Source organism: Geotrypetes seraphini, chromosome 2 (assembly GCF_902459505.1).
Source record: "Geotrypetes seraphini chromosome 2, aGeoSer1.1, whole genome shotgun sequence".
In the NCBI taxonomy this organism is placed as follows: domain Eukaryota; kingdom Metazoa; phylum Chordata; class Amphibia; order Gymnophiona; family Dermophiidae; genus Geotrypetes; species Geotrypetes seraphini.
The window spans coordinates 354,421,847-354,448,307 of record NC_047085.1 but is presented as its reverse complement, the minus strand read 5'-3'; the positions used below and the strand labels follow the sequence as shown (position 1 = coordinate 354,448,307).

At 46.1% G+C, this 26,461-nt stretch overlaps 1 protein-coding gene across 5 annotated transcripts in view; it reads left to right on the top strand.

The window, feature by feature from the left end:
• FYCO1 (FYVE and coiled-coil domain autophagy adaptor 1) overlaps nt 1–26,461 on the top strand; it is a 248,169-nt gene that overhangs the window by 114,186 nt on the left and 107,522 nt on the right. For all 5 annotated transcript variants that reach the window (XM_033930418.1, XM_033930420.1, XM_033930417.1 and 2 more), the window contains 4 exons: nt 1,303–3,843; nt 6,702–6,794; nt 19,184–19,302; nt 21,652–21,819. In XM_033930418.1, coding sequence (XP_033786309.1) covers nt 1,303–3,843; nt 6,702–6,794; nt 19,184–19,302; nt 21,652–21,819 — 2,921 coding nt within the window. The remainder of the gene's footprint in view (nt 1–1,302; nt 3,844–6,701; nt 6,795–19,183; nt 19,303–21,651; nt 21,820–26,461) is intronic.

Here is a 26,461-nt window from a genome sequence, read left to right as displayed (position 1 = left end):
GGCTCACCTGCCTGTCCTTCCCTTTCTTTCCTGCTGTGGGTTTTTCTTTCCGTCTTCATCCCCTTGGCCCAGAATCTTTTTCCCTTTCACTCCCTCCTTCCAGTTTGAGCCGGGAACACGGGCGATCGCACAATCCCCGCAGCCCCCACCCGCCTGCCCAATCGATCCTAATGTTTAGCCAGCTCTCTCCCTTCTCCTCATCTTAGTTTGCAGGCTTTCTTTTTCGGCGACCTGCACGCTTTCCCAAAGAGCCGCGCATGCGCGGCTGCTCAGTGTTCAATCTTCTGCTCTGCTGCAACTTCCTGTTTCCGGTTGCGTCAGAGCAGAAGATCGAAACTGAGCAGCAGCGGGTGCGCGGCTCTTTGATAGCGTGCGGGTCGCCGAAAAAGAAAACCTACAAACTAAGGTGAGGAGAAGGGAGAGAGATGGCTAATCACTAGGATCGATTGGGCAGGCGGGTGTGGGCTGCGGGGACCGCGCGATCCTTCATGCCTCACTGCGGGAACAAGACCATTCACCGCTCCACGGGGCAGTGAATGGCCTTGTCCCCGTCGCCGCAGCGACTGCTAGTTTTCGTTCCCCGTTTCGGCGGGTTACCTGCGGCTAAACGCGGTGGCCGCGGGTAAACCGCCACCTTGTCATTCTCTAGTGCTAGGCACTAAAGTGGCCTCCCTGGAGGTTGTTCCTTGGGCAAAAGCTCATATGCCCCTGCTCCAGTACTCCCTTCTGCTCAGGTGGTCTCCACAGCGCCATTAATTGAAGACACAGCTCCCCTGGACTGCGGAGGCAAAGCAGATTCAGCCGAGACATCACTGCAGGAACAAGGGGCTCCTTCTTTCCTTTCCCTTTTGGAGGTCTCTAACCCCTACTAGTTGCTCTTAGCAGATTGATTCATAGCTGCTCATGTGCATGATTTGTTGTTCTAAGTTACATTGTCGTTTATTGATCTTTGTTCTATTGCATAAGTTTCAGAGCAGAACAGAATAAGTTTGTTGCCAGTGATGCTCCCCCGTGCCCCTCCTTCTCTTTTCTTCTGTTTCAGTGGAGTTTGATTGCTTTGATACCATACGAAGAGGGAGCTGTTCTCCACTACAGAAGGGGAGGAGTTCAAGATCTTAAAGTGACACCCTTATGCAGATTCGTGGTTAATGGGAATCAACAGCTAAAGTACGGACTCCTGTGTATATTAACAGAAACAAGATTATTGAATTAAAAACCTAATGTTTTGATTCTAACATTTGTTTTTTATACAATTGTTCCTTGAAATATCAGTTCAACCAGTTATATTCTTTATTTCACTAGGCACAAGAACGCTCCCCCAGTTTCGATGGCAATAATTCTTTACAAATAGAACCACTGGAGAGCTTAGATGATATGTGCATTAAGTTTGATGAATCGGAAATCAGACAGAATGAGATGAAGAGCCACATCGAGTTTCTGGAAAAGGCTAACCAAGAGCTAAAGGGCAATTTAGTTATCCAAAAAGAGCAAAGCCGAATAGACAAGCTAGCAAGTCATAGCACTATGGAAGAAAACACTAGGTTAACCAAAATGATAGCGAACTTACAAAAACAATGTGAAGTCTCCCATTCAACTAAGAATACAATTCAGGAGTTGCAGAATTGCCTGCAGGTTCTGGAACAGAATGCAGCCAGAAAGCGAGAGGAATATCAAGTGAAGGTTGATCAATTGGAATCTGAAAATACGAGGTATAAATCACAGCTAAAGCCTTTGACTCAGGAACTGGAAACCACCAAGACAGTTATTGCTGTAAAAGACATGGACATGGATGAGCTCAAGGTAAAGCTAGCATCTTCTGAACAAAAAAATCTTGATCTTATTGCAAAAATTGACACTGCTTTGAGTGAAAAAGAAGAACAAACAGCTACTCGATATGAATCTGTCCTTAAAGTTCATGAACTACTTGTAAAACTACGCAAGGCAGAAGAAGTACAAAAAGAAGCTGAAACAAAATTAAGTGATCTTGATATAGCATCTAAAGAGGAAATTATGAAACTGCAGGAGAGAATTGCAACCATAGAAGGTGAAGTTAACCAGCTTCAAAAAGATCTCACAGAAGAGAAAATGTTAGTTGCACATCTTGAAGAGCAGCGCAAGGATTCATTGGTACATTCTAAATTACTGAATGAAACTCTTCAAGAAACAAGAAGAGAAAAAGAAAAAATTCAGGAAGCACTCATTGATCAAAAAAATGCTCATGATCATCAAATAAGAGACTTAATGGAACAAGTACAATTTCAGGAAGACCGTCTGTCACATCAGAATGAAAATGTACAAAACCTTGAAAAACTGAAAAGTCATCTTACCGGTGATAGAGAGCACCTCGATAAAACTGTAAGAGACTTGGAGGGACACATTCATCAGCAAACAATGGAATTTAGTGAAGTCACTGATAAGATGAAGAAGCTGCAAATGGAGAATGAAGATCTGAGACTAATAAAGAATAATCTGGAAGAAAACCAGAAAGGGCTAGTGAAGTCAAAAGAGAATCTGGAAGGTGAGTTAGCAAAGCTGAGATCATCTGAGAAGCAGCTGCAGAGTCAGATAGAGGATGCCATGGTGTCTGTGGATGAAAAGGAGAAAAGCCTTCGGGAAGAAAATAAAACCTTGTATGAAGACTTGCAAAATGCGATCAGGCAGATGCAAATGGTAAAAGAAGCACTATATGCTTTAAAAGAGGATTATAAAGAACTTAAGCAGCGGGAAGATGAAATAAGAGGTTCTTTCTCTGCATTAGAAGAGGAGCATAAGAATACAGAACTACATATTGCCAAGCTGGAGAAAAGTCGATCTTCTATGAAACGGATTGAAGACTCTCTTAGGAAGGAGATGAATGAAAAGGATATTGTGCTGCAAGAGAAGGAGAGCCAGAATAAAGAGTTGCTTGAAAAGTTGGAGGGATGCAGAAAACAAATCTTGGTTTTACAAGAAGAAAAGGAAATTATGGAAAAAGCATCACTTAATCAAACCAAACTCATTGAAACCTTGACCAGACAGAAAGACAATCTGGAGAAAATACAGTTGGAGCAAACTGATTTTCAACTACAGGCAGAAGAAATGATTTCCAGGCTCTCTTTTGCAGAGCAACAATGGGAATGTCATTTGTCTGAAGTGTCTAAGTTACAGATGAAGGTTGCAGAACTGACATCAAAGCTTCAACAGGTGACAGAAGAAAAAGATGGAATTAAGGGCAAGCTGAGTTCCACGGAGGTTGTTCTTGGTGAGCACACATCAGTGGTTCAGCAGCTGAAAGAACAAATTGAAACACTGAACAGGAAGCATGTGGTAGATCTCGTGCCATGCAAAGAAAAAGAGGAGGTGATGAAAAAGGAGGAGGAAGAAATACTTCACAGAGCAAAGTTGGAGAACCATATGCCATGCCTTCGAGAAGAGCTAGTGAAGAAAAAGGAGTATGTAGGTGTGGCTAGATTAGACAATATGGAATCCAAAGATAACCTTAATAAGTCACACACAGACATGGCAGAACTAGGTGTCCAGGTCTGTGCCATAATAGCTGAGAAAAAAGATGCTGAGCAGAAGCTCAGTCTGGTCAATGAGCAGCTCCGAGAAATGAAAAGGCTGTCGATGAACGAGAAAGAAGGGCTTCATGGTGACGTGGCCACTCTCAGGCATGAGAATGAAAACCTGCAAGAGAAACTGAGAGAGCTGGAGGAAAGTGCTGTGACCGTTTCTGTGTTACAGACCAAACTGAGTGAAGCAGAGAAGCAGGCGAAAAGCTTGCAGGAAGATAGCGAAGAAGAGATCTCTGCCCTGAAGTTTCAACTGAGCGCAAATGTTATAAATTATCAGAGTAAACTGAAGGTAATATATAATAAATGGGAAAAGAGCATTCTAATGCTAAGTGTTTGGGGTCAGTTGTCAAAGGTTATGCGGTAGTTCTATAAGTAAATTCCTCCATTTAGGCACCTCAGTGTCATGCAGTGAGAGCCTATTCTATAATGGCATCTGGATGCCCTAATTTCTTTACAGAGTACTAGCGTAACCTGGTATAAGTGTGCGTTGAATTTAGGCGTCTGCAGTTACACTAGCCATAGACATGGCCTAACTGTGGTCAGGGATGAGCATAACTTACCGCATTCTATAAGCTGCGCCTATAAATGGGAGCCCTGGCCATATCCCCCAAAATATCCAATATACAGGCACGAGAAAGAAAATCAATTCTAAATCCAATAACTTTCTCACTATATATTCAAAAATAAATAAATTGCACCACAGGTTCGTTGAAAAGTTTAATTTGCATCAAATCTCATTAAATAATGAATATTGCATGATGTGGGGAGAGCCTCAGATCCCCGTGCGTAATAGATGATTACTGCTGCACTGGAAAGGGAAAAGGTCTTCACCGGCTCATCCCCCTCCCACCCACAGTCAGACACTTCAAAAGATCCAGATTTTTCCAAAAATATGTATGTTCCCAAATGTGTCTAAACTACTTAGCTGTAGGAGGAGCAATTGACTTAATAGACTCTATGCTCTACCGCGGCTTGATAAACGGGGGCCCTAAGTTATAGAACAGTGTGCAGGGGAGATCCGTGCACAACTTCAATCAAGCACCAATTAAGTAGCCAGTTGGTGCCTATTTCCTCATTAAGTTGCTTGGGAATCTTTTGATCCATGTGCAGATTCCGTCACGTAACTTTGGCCAATCTATATAGGACCTATGGACTAGTTACTAATAATTGGAGTTAACAGTAAAATGTCGCACCTTAATGGTAACCTACACTGATAACTATGCCCTTTAGTCATTTACTTGTGCAAGTGGCCAATACATAACCTCTTATAAAGTGTTGATTAGTATGAAAGTACACAAGCCGTAGAACTGGTATTAAGAACATAAAAATTGCCATACTGGGACAGGCGAAAGATCTGTCAAGCCCAGCATCCTGTTTCCAACAGTGGCCATCCCAGGTCCCAAGTGTTAACACTTACATCTACGCTTAGAGGGGCTTAATCAAAACAAACGTCTAAGTCCCCTTTTGGCCTAAGGCCCTAAACGCTAAAAGTAGCAGCAAGGAAAATGTCCATTCTAAAAAAAACCCAAAAACGTTCAAAATGAGGTGGTTTTTTTTTGAGAATGGCCTGCCTCTATATTCAGCAGTTTAAATGGCCAGACAACCACTATGTCTAAACTTACAACTTATAATAATCTCAAAAAAAGCCTAAGTCCCAAATATCCAAAACAAGAGCTTTTAGGCGAAGGAGGGGTCAGTCCTTTGCCTAAAAGCTGGATTTTGTAACTGGTGTCTGTCAAAAACAACACCGGTTACAGAATCCACATTCCACCCCCTCAACGATCGCGGCAGGAGAAATGGCTCATCTCCCCTGCCGCGATCAGACCCCCCAAACTGCCGTGACAGGAGAGATGCCCAATCTCTCCTGCCCGCGATCCACTCCCCCCGAACTGCCATGAAAGAAGAGATGCCCAATCTCTTCTGCTGCGATCCACCCCCCCTGAACCAATACGGGCAGGGGGGAGCCCAACCCCTCATGCCCACTACGCACCCCCCACTAAGATACAGGCAGGAGGGAGTACAACCCCGCCTGCCCACGATGCCCCCCCCACTAAGATACGGGCAGGAGGGAGCCCAACCCCTCCTGCCCACGATGCACCCCCCATGATCACCCCTCCAAACCCCCGATTGTCCCCCCAAACCCCTGATCGCACCCCCTAACCCCGTGACCCCCTGACCAGCCCTCCCACCCCCCTCACCCCCTCTTACAATCAGTTGGCTGGGCAGACGGGTCCCCAAGCCTGTCCACCCGGCAGGCCCGCCATCCACTGAATGGCGGGCCTTAGGGCCTGCCGGGCGGATGGGCTTGGGACACAGAGTGATGGGGGGGTGATCAAGGGTTCAGGGGGGTGACGGGCTTGGGTCACAGGGTGAGGGGGCGATTGGGGGTTCGTGGGGGGGTGCATCATGGGCAGGAGGGCCTGGGATCCCTCCTGCCCGTATTTTAGAGGGGGGTCATCGTGGGCAGGAAGGATTGGGCTCCCTCCTGCCTGTATCTTAGTGGGGGGTGGGGGGGTGTCATGGGCAGGAGGGGATGGGATCCCTCCTGCCCGTATTTTAGAGGGGGGTCATCGTGGGCAGGAAGGATTGGGCTCCCTCCTGCCTGTATCTTAGTGGGGGGTGGGGGGGTGTCATGGGCAGGAGGGGATGGGATCCCTCCTGCCTGTATCTTAGTGGGGGGTCATCGTCGGCAGGAGGGGTTTGGCTCCCTCCTGCCCATATTGGTTTGGGGGTGGGGGGGTCGCATCTCAGCAGGAGAGATTGTCTATCTCTTCTGTCGTGATAGCGATCCCCCGAAGTGCCGCAAACCGTGGCACTTCGGAGTGAGGATCGTGGCAGAGGAGATGAGATTAAACCAGTTCAAGGTTTTGATTATACTTGTGAGGCGGTCCCATTTAAATATGTCTAAACCCTGTTTAAATATGTCAAAACCTGGTTAAATATGTCAAAAACCCGGTTTGATTATCGGCACTTGGATGACTTGTCTTTTAGATTGTCCAGGTGTCGATTTAGGCCGGTTTGTAGACGTTTTTCAGTTTCGATTATGAGCCCCATAGTGTCTAAGATATAATGAAAGTAACAATAATGTAAGATGTCTACTTCAATGTACTGAATTTTCAACAGACATTTTTTTATCAATGGCATTAGGCTGTTGCTGAAGAATCTGAGCGTGCAACACAGAAACTTGAGCATGAGAGGCAAAAACGGACTGCTGTAGAGGAAGAAGTTGTGGAGCTGAAGGTAAAATAGTTATTTATTTATTATAAAAATTTTTATTCCGGCTAGCAAATAGGCGGATTAAAGATGAACGTACACAAATTGAGACCTATAGAAAATGCAAATTCAACTAAAACACATAGTAAAAATACTAACTTAAAAAAACAAATTCTGCAAATAAAAACAAATTCAGCAAATAACAGAATCCTAGGAGAAGTACATTAAAGCAGAAATTCCTTATTCATAGAAGGCTTTTACAAATAAGTGGGTTTTCAATAATTTTTTTGAATGATTCAAAGTTAGAACATAATCTTAATGATCCATTCAAAGCATTCCACAATTTAGGGCTAGCTAAAAAAATAGCTGACATCCAGGTCTTTTTATAATGCACATCCTGGTCACATTTGAATGACAATTTCATTGCTGATTGCGAACGCAACATATGGGTTGGAACATATTTTATCCCAGGACAAGCAGGCAGCATATTCTTTACGCATGGGTGACGTCACCGACGGAGCCCCGGTACGGACCTTTTTAACTAGAAAGTTCTAGTTGGCCGCACCGCGCGTGCGCGAGTGCCTTCCCGCCCGACGGAGGAGTGCGTGGTCCCCAGTTTCTTCGTTTCCGCGGAGCGAAGACGTGTGTTTTTTCAACGGCCGTTGAAATCTACCTTTTTGCCTTCCCGCTCGCGAATTTTTCCTGTTATTTTACTTTCTTACCTTCGGGTTCCTTTTTTCTTTTCATTTGCAAAAAAAAAAACAAAAAACTTTCTTTTTCTTCTTTTTCGAACCAGCCCCGGCGGGGCCTGTTGCCACTATACAGGCCTCCGGGTTTGATTTTGCGGAGGCCGTATTTCCATTCATGCCCCCGCAGCCAGGTTTTAAGAAGTGCCAGCGGTGTGCACGCCCGATCTCCCTCACTGACCCACACAATTGGTGTTTGCAGTGTTTGGGTCCTGAGCATCGGGCGGACTCCTGCACCCGCTGTGCCACTCTTAAAAAACGAACACTTAAAAATCGCCAGATCCAGCAGAACATCCTATTCGGCACCGGGTCTGCGATGGAATCCACGGCGGCGGCGGCGGTACCACCAAAATCGACTCCCACCACTTCGACACCGCCCGATCCGACATCAGCGCCGCTGGCGCCAGGTAAGCCGGCTAAGAAGCCCTCCTCTTCCCTCGAGCGCCCCCCAGCCACAGTGGCGGCACCGACCTTACCGGCTTCACGCCGACCCCGGAAACGCTCTGCCCCGATCTCGGTGAGTGCCTCGTCATCGGCCTCCTCATCGCCGGGGCGTGGAGCGGCACCTATGGAACCGAAACAAAAGAAAGCGGCTCCGGTGCCACCCCTGGATGACCGCATCGCGGCCATCCTCCAGAAGCAATTACAGGAACAGCTGCAGCATCAACTCCAGCACCTGTTACCCACTATCCTGGCATCGCTCCTTTCGGTACCAGACCGGCTCGAGCCCCGCACCGAACAACCGGTATCCACCCCATCGGTGCCACTTAATACATCCATGCCGATTCTCTCGGCTGAACAGCTCCGTGCCCATCCTGTAGTTCCCTCACATACCACTACAGATCCACCTCGGGACCGGGCAGGACACTGTTCTTCCCGGGACCGGGACCGACACCGATCTTCCTCTCCCGGTACCGTTTCGGTGCGCTCGGGCAAGTCTCTATCTAAGACCCACCATACCGAGCCTTCCACCCCGGTTTCTCGGCATGCACAACCGGAGGTCCGGGACCCGGACTTATGGGAAGAATCCCCTCCCGGTACCGAGGAGGATGTCTCCTCATCGGACGAGGAACCCTCAGCGCCCGATACCACTTCCAAACCTGAGCAATCCTCGTTCTCCAAGTTCCTCAGGGAGATGTCAGCAGCTTTGTCTCTCCCTCTAGAATCATACTCCAAAAAATCCCAAGCCTTTCTGGAGGCCCTGGATTTTGAACAACCGCCTAAGGAGTTCCTCCTCCATCTCCTGGGGTTCAAGATCAACTACCCCAAGTCGCATCTTCTTCCTACGCAGCGACTTCAGTTCATTGGAGCAGTTCTCGACACCACATTAATGAGGGCGTTTCTCCCCTCCGATCGTCAACGGAACCTGCTCCACCTCTGTCGTCAGGTGCTCCTTCATCACTCCATTCCTGCCCGACAGATGATGGTCCTCCTGGGCCACATGGCCTCGACGGTACATGTGCTTCCCCTGGCACGACTCCACCTCAGGACACCCCAATGGACTCTTGCCAACCAATGGTCACAGACCACGGATCTTCTTTCTCATCCCATATCTGTGACATCGTCTCTTCAGCAATCTCTTCAATGGTGGTTGAACTCCTCAAATCTTTCCAGGGGTCTACTCTTTCATCTGCCCCCTCACTCCATGATCATCACCACGGATGCCTCCCCCTATGCGTGGGGAGCTCACCTCGGAGATCTACGCACCTAAGGACTCTGGACCCCTCAGGAGCGTCAACATCACATCAATTTCCTAGAACTCAGAGCCATGTTCTATGCTCTCAAGGCCTTCCAGCACCTTCTCTGCCCTCAGGTTCTTCCCCTGTGCACAGACAATCAAGTCGCCATGTACTACATAAACAAGCAAGGCGGCACCGGATCTCGCCTCCTTTGTCAGGAGGCTCTCCGCATCTGGACCTGGGCCACGGCCCAAAATCTCTTCCTCAAGGCTGTCTATATCCAGGGCGAACAGAACTCCCTGGCCGACAATCTCAGCCGCATCCTTCAACCTCACGAGTGGACTCTGGACCCTTCAACACTCCACTCCATCTTTGCTCGCTGGGGCACTCCGCAGGTGGACCTCTTTGCAGCCCCTCACAACCATCAGCTGCCCCAGTTCTGTTCCAGACTCTTCTCTCCTCATCGTCTCACCCCAGACGCATTCCTGCTCGACTGGATGGATCGGTTCCTCTATGCCTTTCCTCCACTGCCTCTGATGTTGCGGACGTTATCCAAACTCCGCAGGGACAGGGCCACCATGATTCTCATCGCTCCTCGGTGGCCTCGCCAACACTGGTTCTCCCTCCTTCTTCAGCTCAGCTCCAGGGAGCCCATTCCTCTTCCTGTGTTTCCTACTCTACTTACGCAGCAACGTCAGTCTCTACTGCATCCCAATCTGTCTTCGCTCCACCTGACAGCTTGGTTTCTCTCGGGCTGACCTCTCCAGAAAATTTATCTCAGCCTGTCCGTCGCATTTTGGACGCCTCCAGGAAACCGACCACCCTCCAATGTTACCATCAGAAGTGGACCCGGTTCTCCTCTTGGTGTCGACGGCATCATCACGATCCCACCTCATTGGCGGTGGAAACTGTACTGGACTATTTGCTCTCTCTATCCGACGCTGGCCTCAAGTCTACCTCAATCAGAGTCCACCTCAGTGCCATCACTGCGTTTCATGAGCCTATCCTCGGAAAACCTCTGACGGCTCATCCACTGGTTTCCCGGTTCATGAGAGGCCTCTTCAATGTCAAACCACCTCTGAAGCCTCCTCCTGTCGTCTGGGACCTGAATGTGGTTTTATCAGCCCTCATGAAACCTCCTTTTGAGCCTCTTGCCACAACTTCGCTCAAACTTCTAACATGGAAGGTGCTTTTCCTCATTGCCATCACCTCTGCCAGGAGGGTTAGTGAGCTGCATGCACTGGTCGCCGATCCACCGTTCACTGTTATTCACCATGACAAGGTGGTTCTGCGTACCCATCCTAAATTCCTTCCCAAGGTGGTCTCGGCTTTTCACCTCAACCAGTCCATTGTGTTGCCTGTCTTTTTCCCTAAACCCCATTCTCATCCTGGGGAACAGGCGTTGCACACGCTGGACTGTAAGCGTGCCCTTGCATACTACCTTGACCGTACCAGGGCTCACCGCTCGTCCCCTCAGCTCTTTCTGACCTTCGATCCTAACCGTCTAGGTCGTCCTGTCTCTAAACGGATGCTTTCCAACTGGCTGGCTGCCTGTATTGCGTTCTGTTATGCTCGGGCCGGTCTCTCACTGGAAGGTGCTGTCACGGCCCACAGGGTCAGAGCTATGGCTGCTTCTGTGGCTTTCCTCCGTTCCACGCCAATCGAGGAAATCTGCAAGGCTGCCACTTGGTCCTCAGTTCACACGTTCACTACTCACTACTGTCTGGATGCCTTCTCCAGACGGGATGGGCACTTCGGCCAATCTGTGTTACAAAATTTATTTTCCTAATGGCCAACCATCCCTCCTCCCTCTCTGTTAGCTTGGAGGTCACCCATGCGTAAAGAATATGCTGCCTGCTTGTCCTGGGATAAAGCACAGTTACTTACCGTAACAGGTGTTATCCAGGGACAGCAGGCAGATATTCTTACGTCCCACCCTCCTCCCCGGGTTGGCTTCTTAGCTGGCTTATCCTAACTGGGGACCACGCACTCCTCCGTCGGGCGGGAAGGCACTCGCGCATGCGCGGTGCGGCCAACTAGAACTTTCTAGTTAAAAAGGTCCGTACCGGGGCTCCGTCGGTGACGTCACCCATGTGTAAAGAATATCTGCCTGCTGTCCCTGGATAACACCTGTTACGGTAAGTAACTGTGCTTTCTCAGGGTCTGGATCAAGTATTGTGGTGCTTCCCCATAAAGAACACGTGTTAGTTAAAGTACTTGAAGCACTTGTGTTCACAACATGAGGGGAGGGGGTGTGTCTCTCTAGAACTTTTTTGTAGTCTTTTCTTGCGTCTGTTGTTTGAGAGGGACCTCTTGCATTGTCAGGGCAACTGATTTTTTAGTTGTGGCTCAAGGATCTTGAATGAGTTACCAGCCTCTCTTTAGAAGAACAAAATTATCTCCAGTTCTTGATAGGACTAAAGATGTGTATGTCTTCATATACTTCTGGGGGCTGAGTAGCAGAGAATGAAGGGCAAGTTTTATGTGTCTGTAGCTGATGTTATTTGATAACTCGGATTCTGTAACCAGCGCTGTTGTTGGCAGCTGCCTTAAAAGTGGCCGCCTATCGTGTCTCAGTTAAATGCCAGCGCTGTATATCTTTTAGAAGGTGTGGTCTCCAGAATTGAACATAATATTCTAAATGAGGTCTCATCAGAGTCTTATACAGGGGGCATCAATATCTCCTTTTCCTACTGGCCATTCCTTCTAGTTTTCGCCCTCACTTCTACAAATGTTTGGCCCCCTTAAGTTCTTCACATACTATCACGGTGGATGTTACGGATGGATAGACTGGATGGGCCATTTGGTCTTTATCTGCCCTCATGTTTCTGTGTCTATAGTTTGACTAAAAAAGACCTACAGAATATTGTCTGAAGCCTCACCCCGAAATGATACTTGGACCCAAGTGTGGAGGTTAAAGAGAGAAGGAGACGCAGATTTTGAGTTCTGTATATGCTGTTCCTGTTCGCCTATTCCAGAGGTTAAACTGCAGTCGTGGAGGGCTGCAAACCCATCAGATATTCAGGATACACTTTATGAGTACATATGAGATATCTGTGTTCAGCTGAAGCACTGCATGCTCATCTATTTCATTAATACTCATTAGGACTGTTCTGAAAACTGGACAGCTTTGTGGCACTGTGGGACAGCAGTTTTACACATCTAATCTGTTGTGTTAGTTTTGCCCTTGTTTTGGCTTGTTTTTGTGCCCTTCAGTGTTTGGGTAATGAAAGTCTGTTGGTTTGTCTTCATTTGCCCAATTACTCTTTTTTATCTTTGGATTGTGCGTGTGTGTATGGCAGTTGTAAGGCTGGTGCATGAAAGGGGCTAAGTGCCTGCCTGAGAATGTGCTTATAAGGAATATGACTAGTAAGAAATAGGAGAAGGTGGGGGATATGTGAGAGATAGAGAAAGTACTAGAGGAGATAAGGAAGATGGAGCCAAAGAAAAGAGGATGAGCATAGGAGTTGAGATCAGAATAAAGGAGGAATTGGCAGAAAGAGATGGAGACCTTCAGCAACCTGAACTGAGGGATCTGAACGTATCATCATAGATACTACAGTAAAAAGATCCATAGTATAAGAACATAAGAATAGCCATACTGGATCAGACCAATGGTCCATCTAGCCCAGTATCTTGTTTCCACAGTGGCCAATCCAGGTCACAAGTACTTGGCAGAAACTCAGATAATAGCAACAATCTATGCTACTGATCCAGGGCAAGCAGTTGCTTCTCCCATGTCCATCTCAAAACATACTATAAACTTTTCCTTTAGGAATAGTCCAAACTTTTCTTTAAACCCAGATTCTAACTGCTTGTTCTGCCACGTGTATATCTAACATGGGTATGTAGAAGTCACCTCCACCAAAGCTTCAGAGTAATATGATTCTTTATTGCATAAACATCAGATAATATACAATTAATGCAGATAGACATCAGATATTATAAAAGATATCAGCAGAGAATATCTATATATACCAAATAGAATACTTCACCATGTCTGGCACGCCCCCTTCCAATACTGATCAGGAATCTGATTGATCAAGGGAAAGGACCCAATCCACGGCACTCCCTAGGCTGCAGCAAGATTCAAAGTCCAGTCTGTGACTCTCAGTCTTATATAGCACAGAAAGTGCTGAATCTCTTATACACACAGACACTGCTGTTTCTGCAGTAACAACAGGTATCTCCCTTATCTCCTAACTTTCACAGATGGAATGTTAACTGCTGTTCGAACCCTCCATTAGCATGAGAACTCTTCCTCGGCAAGACATGAAACAGTATAAGATATGACACAAGCTGATAACAATTTGCTCTCACGAAAAGGCTGGCTAATTGTCTGGCACAGATGTAAGGCAAGGATTGCAGCTAAAAAGCAAGCAGACATGAAGATTAACACCTATTAGCCAAAGTGGCTACATATAACTGCCAAAGGCTGCCCTGGCCAGCCATGGCATAACACTGCTGACACCACATCCTCCGGCAATGCATTCCAGAGCTTAATTATTGAGTTAAAACATATTTTCTCCTATTTGTTTTAAAAGTATTTCTATGTAACTTCATTGAGTGTTCCCTTGTGTTTGTAATTTTAGAAAGAGTAAAAAAAATCAATTTACTTTTACCTGTTCTATACCACTCAAGATTTTGTAGATCTCGGTCATTACTCCCTTGACTCTTTTCCAAGCTGAAGAACCCTAATTTCTTTAGCCATTCCTCATATGAGGAGTTCCATCAACTATCACTCTTCCTATCCATTAATGGCTCAACCTGTGCCAATGATGAAGTGTTATGGAGAGTTCCTGAAGAAGTTTACCACAGTTCAGTTTATAAAGTCACAACAAGTTGGCTGTGATTTTGATCCCCAAATATTGAATGTAAGAAGTTGCCTGTCCCTCTTGAGAAATGCAATTGTTGTGGTATCTACATTGACATTCAAAAGCTCTGATTTTGTGGCATTTATTTTAAATCCCAAGAGGGCCCATTCATTTGCAGTTCCTGTTTAATACAAGGGAGGGAAGAAAGGTGGTCACTTACAGTTAGTAAAATGTCATCAGCGAACAAGGTGATTTTGAATTCCTCTCCCACTATGTGGCATACATGCGCACGAGGTGAGTCTCTTTCATTTGAAAGGAAGCTCTGGAATGAGAGGGAATAGGATGAAGTTAATAGGTGATAGGCTCAGGAATAATCTAAGGAAATACTTTTGACAGAAAAGATGGTAGATGCATGGAATAGTCTCCCAGTAGAGGTGGTGGAGACAAAGACTGTCTGAATTCAAGAAAGTGTAGGACAGACATGTGAGATCTCTTAGGGATGGGCATACTGGATGGGCCATTTAGCCTTTATCTGCCATCATGTTTCTATGTGTCTGCTCATACCCATTGAACCAGCTCTACCCACAGCTTTGAGTAAACAGCAACAAACTGCCTGAACCCAAGCAAAACAGTGATTCTTTAGGTTCTTACTAGAGAATGACACGGGGAAAAAATCTGTCCCCGTCACCGGCCCACCATCCTCTGCACCGCCCCGTCACCGCCGATCCCTTCACCGCCCCGTCACCGTCACCGCCATCCCTTTCACCGCCCCGTCACCGCCACTGCCATCCCATTCACCGCCCCGTCACCGTCCCCGCTGCATCCATATAAGCCTTTTTTCTTTCACTCCCTCCTTCCAATTTGAGCCGGGAACACTAGCGATCGCACGGTCCCCGCGGCCACTACCTGCCTGCCCGGTCGATCCTGGTGTTTGGCCGGCTCTCTCCCTTCTCCTCACCTTGGTTTGTGGGTTTTCTTTTTCGGCAACCTGCGCGCTTTCCCAGGGAGCCGCACACGCGCGGCTGCTCAGTGTTCGATCTTCTGCTCTGCTGCAACTTCCTGTTTCCGGTTGCGTCAGAGCAGAAGATCGAGGCTGAGCAGCGGCGACTGTGCGCGGCTCTCTGGTAGCGTGCGGGTCGCCGAGGAGGAGGATCTGCGGACTGGGGTGAGGAGAGGGGAGAGAGCTGGCTGGACACTGGAATCGATTGGGCGGGCGGGTGTGAGCTGCGGGGACCGCGCGATCCTTCATGCCTCACTGCGGGGGACAAGACCATTCACCGCCCCGCGGGCGGTGAATGGCCTTGTCCCCGTCGCCGCAGCGACTGCTAGTTTTCTTCCCCGTTTTCGGCGGGTGACCCGCGGCTAAAATGCGGTGGCCGCGGGTAAACCGCCACCGTGTCATTCTCTAGTTCTTACCACAAGTGGACAAACACCTGACTTCAAAATATCTTTTAGGAAGTATGAACTCCCCCTAAAATCACAGGTCAGGAATCTTGGGATACTGCTAGACTCATCACTTACTCTAATCCCACAAATTCAAACAACTTTTAAAAATCGTCTCTATCATCTTCAGCAGCTACAAAATCTCTCTCCATATAGTGAAAAGACATGTCTGACCACAGTGGTCCATGCCATGATAACATCACAAATAGACTACTTCAAAAGGAGAGCAACGAAACTGGTAAGAGGGCTGGAACACTGCCCATACGCCGAGAGGTTGGATAGGCTGGGGCTCTTCTCTCTGGAAAAAAGGAGGCTCAGGGGAGATATGATAGAGACCTTCAAGATCATGAGGGGCATAGAGAGGGTGGATAGGGACAGATTCTTCAGGCTGAAGGGGTCAACAGGCACGAGGGGGCATTTGGAGAAACTGAAGGGAGATAGGTTCAGAACAAATGCAAGGAAGTTTTTTTTCACCCAAAGGGTCGTGGACACTTGGAATGCGCTACCGGAGGAAGTGATCAGGCAGAGTACGGTACAAGGATTCAAACAGGGATTGGACGGATTCCTGAGGGATAGGGGGATCGTGGGATACTGAGAGAGGTGCTGGGATGTAACACAGGTATAGAAAGCTAACCAGGTAATAAGTATAGAAATCCAACCAGGTCGTGCATGTGCAAGACTGGAGGGTTAGGACTTCGATGGGAAGATAGGACTCAATGGGAAACCAAGGTGGCAAGGGGGCCCCTTCTGGTGACTCAGACAGGCCGTGACCTGTTCAGGCCGCCGCGGGAGCGGACTGCTGGGCGGGATGGACCTATGGTCTGACCCGGCGGAGGCACTGCTTATGTTCTTATGTTCTTATGCTCAATGCCTTGTACACTGGTCAAACCAAAAAGAGTTTGCATTAGTTGCAACTAATTCAGACTGCTGCAGCACGACCGATAGAAGGCTGCAAGAGGTGCATTTAGGCGCCGATAGGCGTGGTTCTATGAATGGCATCTAGATTTGATTCAAAATGAAAATCTATTAGGAATTGGGAAGGAAGATACAAATACTCACAGTGAAAACAAAGATAAATATCTTCCAAATTTCTTGTGTCCAGTGACCCCTTCAATATTCACAAATATTAATAAATATTAATCAAATGGACCTCAACTGCCATAAAGGGATCAAGACTCAGGGAGAACACATCTCTACTAAAGAGTCTGAACTTTTTTATCATAGGTCCGTTCCGAAAACAAGCTAGAGAGAAAAAAAACTCCCTGTATTTCATAATTGGAGAAAAGTCTCAAGCAAAATAAAACAGGCTAAATAATTTAATAATGTAATGAAGGAGCTTGCAACACAAAGGCCCGGATTCTGTATAGGACGCCCGGTCTCAGAAGCCAACAGGCGTCCCATATAGAATCAGGCAAAGGCCGCCTAAAGTGAACTCGATTCTCTAACTGATGTCCATCTTACAGATGCCGGTTAGAGAATCGAGTTGTAAGTAGATGTGACCGCTAAGCTTATCTCAGCAAGGGATCTCCCTAACGCGATAAGTTTAGCAGCCCTCCATTCCCCCGGACCAATGCGGCAGGAGGGATGCTCAATCCCTCCTGCCGGAACTCCCCCTGTAATCGACGGCATGAGGGATGCCCAATCCTTCCTGCTGGAACCCTCCCACTCACTCATAGATCGCCAGCCGGCCGGGTCTTCCTTCCGGCCGACGGCCGACAGGCTCACCTCCGTCAGAATGAGGCGGGCCTTCCCCTTCCTGGTGCATTGTGGGATGTACCTGCAAGGGGCCTAAGGCCTGATTGGCCCCTCCCATAGGCCCCTCCCATAGGAGGTGCCTTAGGCACCTGGATCAACCAGAATCTTAGGTTAACCCATGTGCTTAAGGCCCTGCCCATAGGCAAGGGCCAACCTAAGATTCCGGTTAGCCCAGGTGCCTAAGGCCCCACCTATGGGCCAACCTAAGATTCCAGCCTAGATGCCTGTGCCAGTCAGGCCTTAGGCCCCCTCCCCGGTGCATCCCCTGCCTCATTCCGATAGAGGCGGGCCTGCCGGAAGGACGGAGGGAAGACCCATCTGTTCGTCCATCCTAACAGTTTAGAGGAGGTCTGAGGGTTAGGAGGGGCTCTAGTGGGGGGGAGGGGTGTCAGGGGGGTTTGGTGAGCTGCGCAATTTATGGGGGTGTGGTTACGGCAGGAGAGATTGGGCATCCCTCCTTTCAGCGATCTACAGGGGGGTGGGGGTGGGGTTCTGGCAGGAGGGACTGCACATCTTTCCTGTCGTGTTCATTCAGGCGGGACAGGCAGCCGCTGGTACTGCCACTAAACTTATCGCGGCAGGGAGATCCCTTGTCGTGATAAGCTTAGCAGCCGTGTCTACTTACATTGTAAGCTAGCCTACCGCTGCCTACAGTCGGAATGCCATTTACAGAATCCGGGCCAAAATGTGAAAAGGGTTACTCTGATGTACCTGGGAACTTATGATAACATCCAAATTAATGTGCAAGCTGTACAAAAAATAGCACCCCCCCTTTCTTTTATACAGGAAAGTGGATACCAAACCACCACAGTCTGTCTTCTGTTGATGAAGCAATGATTGTAATCCTTCCCATGTTCTAAAACTGCATCTCTTATAAGATTCAGTTCACCAGGAGACATCCAAAACTCGCTAGCCTGTTTACGAAGCATACTTATGATAAAAAAAAGTTCAGACTCTTTAGTAGAGATATGTTTTCCCTGAGTCTTGATCCCTTTATGGCAGTTGAAGTCCATTTAATTAATATTTATTAATATTTGTGAATATTCAAGGGGTCACTGGACACAAGCAATCTAGATTTGATTGACATGTGGCAGATACCAATTTGCTAGGTACCTGCCATTCTAAGTGTCATATACAGAATGAGGCCCTGAATATCCAGGCTTCATTTAACCAACTACATCATTTAAGAAAAACTGACCACTGCGTGGAAAATATGTACCAGTTAGATCATTTTGCACTGATCTGACGGAGCTTTAACTTTGGAAAACCATTCACAAATGTACTAGATTAGTTCAATGGTACCACTCCCAGCCTTTGAGGGCCACCCAGCCTTTGAGGGCAAGTTAGTCAGCATGTCCCTAATGAATATGTGTGAGGGAGATTTGCATACAATGGAGGTGGCAGACATGCAGATCTCTTTCATAAATATGCTAATTAGGGATATCCTGAAAAAACGACCTATTGGTGGCACTTAAGGACTGAAAGTGAATACCAAGGAATTCATCTATTATTAATTTTTAGCTTATTTGAGGACCTCAGTGTCCACATTGCAGCAAACTGGGATAAATTATATTACAGCTATTTATCATTATTACTCGTGTGGTGTGATTCTTAAGTATTTGGATAAATGATGATCTCTCCTGACTTTGAGATGTAGTTCCATTCTTTTTTTGGTGTTGTTGTTTTGTTTTACTCTGTACACCGTTTTGTCCTGCCTCTCAGTTAAAATGGTATAGAAAGTCTTAAACAAATAAATAACTCAGCGAAACACTGTGCCCCCCCTTTTACTAAAGCACGATAGTGGTTAGCGCAGGGAGCTGCGCTGAATGCTCCGCGCTGCTCCTGACGCTCATTAGCATTAAGCGTGGCTCCCTGCACTAATAACCACTATCACGCTTTAGTAAAATGTGTGTGTGTGTGTGTGTGTGGGGGGGGGGGTTATATCTACGCATTTAAATATTTTTAAAAACATTTTTCAGGTTTCACACTCTGATCTACTGGAGCAGCTGAGCAAAACCCAGATCCAACTGACAGACTATGAATCAACCCTGTCTATGCATGAAGATGAGAAAGTGTCATTAAAGAAGAACTTGGAGAGGTCAGTCTGATAGTAGCGTGACTGCCCATCCATTCAACCCAGTGGCTGTTTGTCCACTTTGGGGCTAGACACATTCAAATTCCCCGACAGGAAGTGATTTTATGAAGACATTTTCTTAAGTATGCCTCTTAACATGCATAAAGGAGTACTTAAGAAATAAATTGGGCATAAAAGTCTGTGCCATTACAAGATGATGCACGCTTTGCTGGTGGGTGAACACAGGGGGTGGAATTTGGGTGGCGCATGTGCAGAGTTAGTATGTATACATGTAGATTATACAGACAGGCAAACATGGTTTGAAAAATGGCAGTTATGATTGGATATCAGTAATTCTATAGTCTGTCACATGATCAGTTAGCAGCTTATACCTGCAAGATTTTATGAATAGAACAAGATACTTTAATTGGGAGCCAGTGTAACTGTACTATTAAGAGAGCTAATCTATCATACATTTTCAGGCCAAAAATCATCCTGGCTGTTGTACTCTGCAGAAATACCACTATGTAAGTCATTATGATAATGTATCCCTGTGCAGCACTGGGGCACAGACAGTAGAATTTGTCCAATAGCCTTCTAGATATTGCATCTTTGAAACAAAGAAACATAGAAACATTGGTTGGAGTCACAGAGTATTCCTAGGCTGCGTGCTTGTTCTTTTGCAGTTATGGTTGATGAGTCCCAGTGTAAAGAGGGACAGATGTAGTTGCAGTGCTCTTTGTGGATCCAAAGGAGTTCTGTTTTGGAGTCGTTTAGTTGTAATTTGTTGACAGACATCCAGGTTTTTTTTTTTATTTCCCTCTTTATTCCCTGTTTTTGATCTCCAGATGGCATCCTAAGGCAGCACTAGATTACCATCCTCCAAGATGCACCCTCAGTGTCACTTCTTGGACAGCAGCTGTTGCTGCTGTGAAAGCCCTTCTTCCTTCCCTCCCTCCATAAACTTGAGTAGTAGCGTATCTAGAATATGTGACACCAGGGTCTGATAATTTTTTAACACTCCCCTTCCTCTATATGAAAAAAAAACATGATTTTTAGTAATAATCCATAAGTCACATAACAAGAGTGTACCTAGGAAAAGGCAGCATCTTACACACTGCAGTGAACACTAGAACATCAATACACCCATTGTAAATCTAAATAAGCCATATACAAAGAAACATAGAAACATAGAAGATGACGGCAGAAAAGGGCTACAGCCCATCAAGTCTGCCCACTCTGCTTACCCACCCCCTGTCTATGCCCTAATGACCCAATTTCCTTATCTTGACCCTCGTAGGGATCCCACATGGGTATCCCATTTATTCTTAAAGTCTGGCACGCTGTCTGCCTCGATCACCTGCACTGGAAGCTTGTTCCAATGATCAACCACTCTCTCTGTGAAGAAATACTTTCTGGTGTCGCCATGAAAATTTCCGCCCCTGAGTTTGAGCGGGTGCCCTCTTGTGGCCGAGGGTCCCTTGAGAAAGAAAATATCATCTTCCACTTCGACACGTCCCGTGAGGTACTTAAATGTTTCGATCATGTCTCCCCTCTCCCTACGTTCCTCGAGAGTGTAGAGCTGCAATTTGTTCAGTCTCTCTTCATACGAGAGACCTTTGAGCCTCGAGATCATCCTGGTGGCCGTCCGCTGAACCGATTCAATTCTGCGCACATCTTTTCTGTAATGTGGCCTCCAGAATTGCACACAGTACTCCAGATGAGGTCTCACCATGGCCCTGTACAACGGCATTATGACTTCAGGCTTTCGGCTGACGAAACTTCTATTGATACAACCCAATATCTGCCTTGCCTTAGATGAAGCCTTCTCCACTTGATTGGCAGTTTTCATGTCTGCACTGATGATTACTCCTAAATCTCGTTCTGCTGAAGTCCTAGTTAAAGTTTCTCCATTCAAGAAGTACGTCCTGCATGGATTTCCGCTTCCGAGGTGCATAACCTTACATTTCTTAGCATTGAAGCCTAGCTGCCAGGTTGAGGACCTACTTTCCAATGTAAGCAGGTCCTGCGCCATATAATTCTGTAAACTGCATTCACTTACTATATTACATAGTTTGGCGTCATTGGCGAATAGTGTTATTTTACCTTGAAGCCCTTGAGTCAGATCCCCTATGAATATGTTGAAAAGGAGTGGACCCACCTTAGTCTTCCTTCTACATATCTTCATGTCTTGCCTCTCTATCCTCCCTGTTGTTAACAAGTAGCTCTGTGCAGTCACAATTATTTGCTTCTGCACCTACCTCTTTAGTTAACATTGTCTCAGTAGAAGATTTTGTGGTTATTGGAGGTTGGCTCGCTATCAGGAAAGAATCTGATTTAACCATACACACAATTTTTTTCTCTTTTAAACAGGACACAAACAGAACTCACCAAAGCAGGTGATCAAGTCAAAGAATACCAAGACAAGCTGACCAAGGCAGAGACAGAGAGGCAGAATAACGAGCAGAAACTGATGGCCAATGTGGATGATTTAATGCGAACCAAGCAGTTCCTTGAGGAGCGATTGATAGAGCTAATCAGGTCTGTAGAAAGATTGTCAAGCTATTAAACTGTACTTCATTGCATTCTGAATTTTTTGGTGTTTTTAGTGAAATTTAATTATCACAATACATCTGCGGCCCAGCCTGGGATTCTAAAGTTGATGTTCATCATTGCCAGTGAGAGAGACTGGGGGGGGGAGGGAAGGTTTTCAAAGGTATTGTGCTCTGTTGGAGGGAACAGAGGACATCTGAATTACCCAAATCAGCAGGTGACATTTAGGAGCACAGATTTGCTCTCCTTTGTGTGGGATGATAAAACAAAAAAAGGTAAAGAAGAGGGTGTGATTTTTTAAGTTCTGGAGGAGTGCCAAGAGCTCCTCAGGAGAGTATGGTATTAAATTGAGCATTGGAAAAATAAAGTACCATTATAAAAGGAAATTCTAGTGTCCTAATAGTAAGGATATGATAAAAGCTTGAATGAACTCCTAAAAAGCAGGTAATAAAATCAAAAAACAAACAAAAACTTAAGCATGTGCTAATTACTTAAATGAGGGGATAACTTGTAGCATATTTTAAATCAGGCATTAAAGAAATCAAATTAAATAAATAGTAAATATCCTGTATAAGAAAGTGCATTAAGGTCCCCTGTTATTAAGCCACGGTAGAGCATTTTAATGCCGGCCAGTGAGGTAAATGCTCCAACACTCATAGGAATTGAATGAGCGTCAGAGCATTTACCTCACCAGCTCGTGCTAAAACTCTCTACTGCGTCCTGATAAAAGGGACCCTAATTTTCTTATGGCCACATCATTGTGAAAGAATTAGCGAGGGGGGTAAGGAAGTGGAAATGAGAAAAAGGCTAATGTATTAGACTCTTTGATTATCCACAGCTCCCTTCAGGGCAACACAATAAGACCACCTGGATGATGAATTTCTAGTATTGCAAAAGGAAACAAGCATGCCTGGATACTTCCATGGACTCCTATCCTTTCCCCTGACACAGCAACAAGGCTGCTTGGAATCCCCGAAAGCCCAGGCCTACCTTCTTCATATTTCTATTCAAATGTGCTTGCATCTCTTTCAAAATGGCGGTATAGAAGAATAAAGTTATTATTATTATTATTATCCACGTTGAACCTCATTTGCCATGTCGATGCCCATTTCTTGAGCTTGATTATGTCACGTTGCAGATCTTCGCAATCCCCTCGCGTCCTCACTATTCTGAATAACTTTGTATCATCCGCAAATTTAATCACCTTACTCGTCGTACCAATGTCCAGGTCATTTATAAAGATGATAAACATGGGTCCAAGCACTGAGCCCTGCGGCACCCCACTGGTGAAGCTCTTCCAGTCCGAATATTGTCCATTTACCCTCACTTTCTGTTTCCTATGCTCCAGCCAGTTTTTAATCCACATGAGTATTTTATCCTTGATTCCATGGCTTGCAATTTTCCGAAGTAGTCGTTTATGTGGAACCTTGTCAAACGCCTTCTGAAAATCCAGATATACAATGTCGACTGGGTTGCCCTTGTCTATCTGCCTGTTTACTCCCTCAAAGAAGTGCAGCAAGTTTGTCAAACACGATCTGCCTTTGCTGCAACATTGCGTGCATGCAACACTGCGTGCAACACTACTCATTATTATGCAGAAGAAACAATGTGATTTGCATAAATATTTTCAAGGTGCATTATTTCCAAAATGTTAACTATACCTCAAGAGATGGAGGCATCAATCTACTAACACATGAGCTGAAACTTCCAGGAGTCAATTTCAAATAAAAATCCTCCTCCTTTGTAGCAGAAATTCCTAGAGGAGCAGTAATGAGGGGCCTTTTATTTATTTATTTATGTATAAATGTATTTAATTCATTTTTCTATCCCGTTCTCCCCAAAGAGCTCAGAAATGTTTATAGGTTAAACATAATAATAATAATAATTTTAATTCTTATATACCGCTATACCAGAAGTTCAAAACGGTTTACAACAGAAGATACAACTGAAGATACATTTAGTCAGAGATAGAGATACAAGCCAAATGTTCGGTCAAAAATACATAGAATATTCGGTCAGAAGTACAAAAGCATTCATTCTGAAATACAATAACGGTTGAAAGAGTTCATCAGATAGCTCTGAGGATTGAAAGTTATTACAGTGGCGTGATTAAGGTGTGGACAGATGTTGGGAATTGATGATGGGATAGGTAGAACATGCTTTGAAGATGAGATAGGTAGGACATGCTTTGAGATTTAGAACTTGTTAAACAGACATGTCTTCAGTAGTTTTCTAAAGTCAGCGTAAGAGATGGCCTCTAGTATGGGTTTTCCAAGCCATGTATTCAGTTTAGCTGCCTGGAATGATAACATTCTGTCAAAGAACTTCTTGTATTGGCATGATTTCAGGGAGGGATAATTGAATAGATTTATTCTGTGGGCGCTCTTGTTGGAACAGTTTAAAGTGAACTGAGAGGCAAGGTAAGCTGGTAGCATCCCGAAAACGGCTTTGTAGCTAATGCAGGCAAACTTAAAGAGAACTCTAGATTCCACAGGCAACCAGTGGAGTTTTTGGAAGTAAGGGGTAATGTGTTCCCATTTTTTTAAACCGAAGATTAGACACTCTTCCGGAGTCTGTCATAGGGGAAAACACCCTCCAGGGATTCAAGGCAAAGTTAGACAAGTTCCTGCTGAACCAGAACGTACGCAGGTAGGGCTAGTCTCAGTTAGGGCGCTGGTCTCTGACCAGAGGGCCGCCGCGTGAGCGGACTGCTGGGCACGATGGACCACTGGTCTGACCCAGCAGCGGCAATTCTTATGTTCTTATGTTCACTGTGGAGTATGATGGGCATTTGTCACTCAATGCTTTCATCATACGTTCATGGATTTCCTTTGGAGTTTTCTGCAGGAATAGGAACTTCATGACGGCTCTGAGTTCCACACTTGAAAATTCCACACTTTTCATTGGCATGGGTCAATCAATGATCTGAAACGATGCCAAAACGTAGCATTATGATTCAGCAAATTGGCACTTTTCAAAATAAAATAACATTCTTTTCAGCTACAGTGGCAAAATAACGCTCAGAATTTAGGAAGTTGGTGGAGCTGAAAACTTTTCAGCACCCCCTCATACCAGGCTATTCCTTGGAGGGAATGTTGATATTTGGCCACATGTGTGCATTAGTGACCTCTTATAAAATACCAACGGGTGCAAAAGTATGTGCCAGGGACATGGTGGCGTGTACTTGACTGATGGGCAGGCACAGGGGTAAAGTGTGGCCAGAGCATGCATGGTGCTAGCACTTATGTACCTAAATTATGAACTACCTTAATCTTTGTGTGTAATGTATGCACCTCCTTTACACTAGTTCTCAAGTAAGCGATTCAATGTCCATTCTCTGCCATGTATACTAGTATTTTATGAAAACAAGTAGGCGCCTGCTTGTCTGTATAAAATAGTGCCTACCCAAGGGGCCATTTTTTTTACATTACTCTCATAAAGAGCAATTGTGCAATCTAGGTGCGTGCCTTTACTCAAACCTACAAACAAGTACTTACGTGCACTTACCCACAAAAAAGTGCTGGCAGGGTGCCTAAGTTCTGTTCTGTTATGGTGTGCCTAACTTACATAGCATCTAATTATACAAAACTCATGGAGAAGTGATCAAAATAAAGTTTATAAAAATACTCAGAGATATAGAACTCTGCAAGGAAGGCTTGAAAACCTCCCTTGGGTGAAGAGTTCACCTTCCAGTCATTGTTATTTTATAAAAACTTTGATCACAAACTCCAAAAGATATTGTTTGGCTCTATTTCAAAAACTTTTGAAATTTCAAGATTTAACCAACAGTTTTTCCAGTAGTGAATTACTTCTCAGTCATGAGTACATATTTACCAGCTGCATTTAACCAGGAACCTGTTTGAACATCATCACTCGGGTCCCCTGAGGCAGAGAACGAAATGGGGCCGCATTGGGACCCCCCAAATCCTGCTTAAGCTAAGTGCCATTTTGCATATACTACAACATGCAGTGACTTTTGAACATATTGAAATCCTTTATGTGAAAATTTTTTGAAATTGAGCCAAACAATATCTTTTGGAGTTTGTGATCAAAGTTTTTATAAAATAACAATGACTGGAAGGTGAACTCTTCACCCATGGGAGGTTTTCAAGCCTTCCTTACAGAGTTCTATGGAGGGCCCAGCGCCCGCACCAAACAGACGCCAGCCAGATCGGGACCGGCGTGGGAGCCCTGCTCCGCCCCCCCCGATCCAGCCGGAGGACATTACATTCTCAAAAGGGCCCAGCGCCCGCACCAAACAGACGCCAGCCAGATCGGGACCGGCGTGGGAGCCCTGCTCCGCCCCCCCCCCCGATCCAGCCGGAGGACATTACATTCTCAAAAGTGCCCAGCGCCCGCACCAAACAGACGCCAGCCAGATCGGGACCGGCGTGGGAGCCCTGCTCCGCCCCCCCCCGATCCAGCCGGAGGACATTACATTCTCAAAAGGGCCCAGCGCCCGCACCAAACAGACGCCAGCCAGATCGGGACCGGCGTGGGAGCCCTGCTCCGCCCCCCCCGATCCAGCCGGAGGACATTACATTCTCAAAAGGGCCCAGCGCCCGCACCAAACAGACGCCAGCCAGATCGGGACCGGCGTGGGAGCCCTGCTCCGCCCCCCCCCGATCCA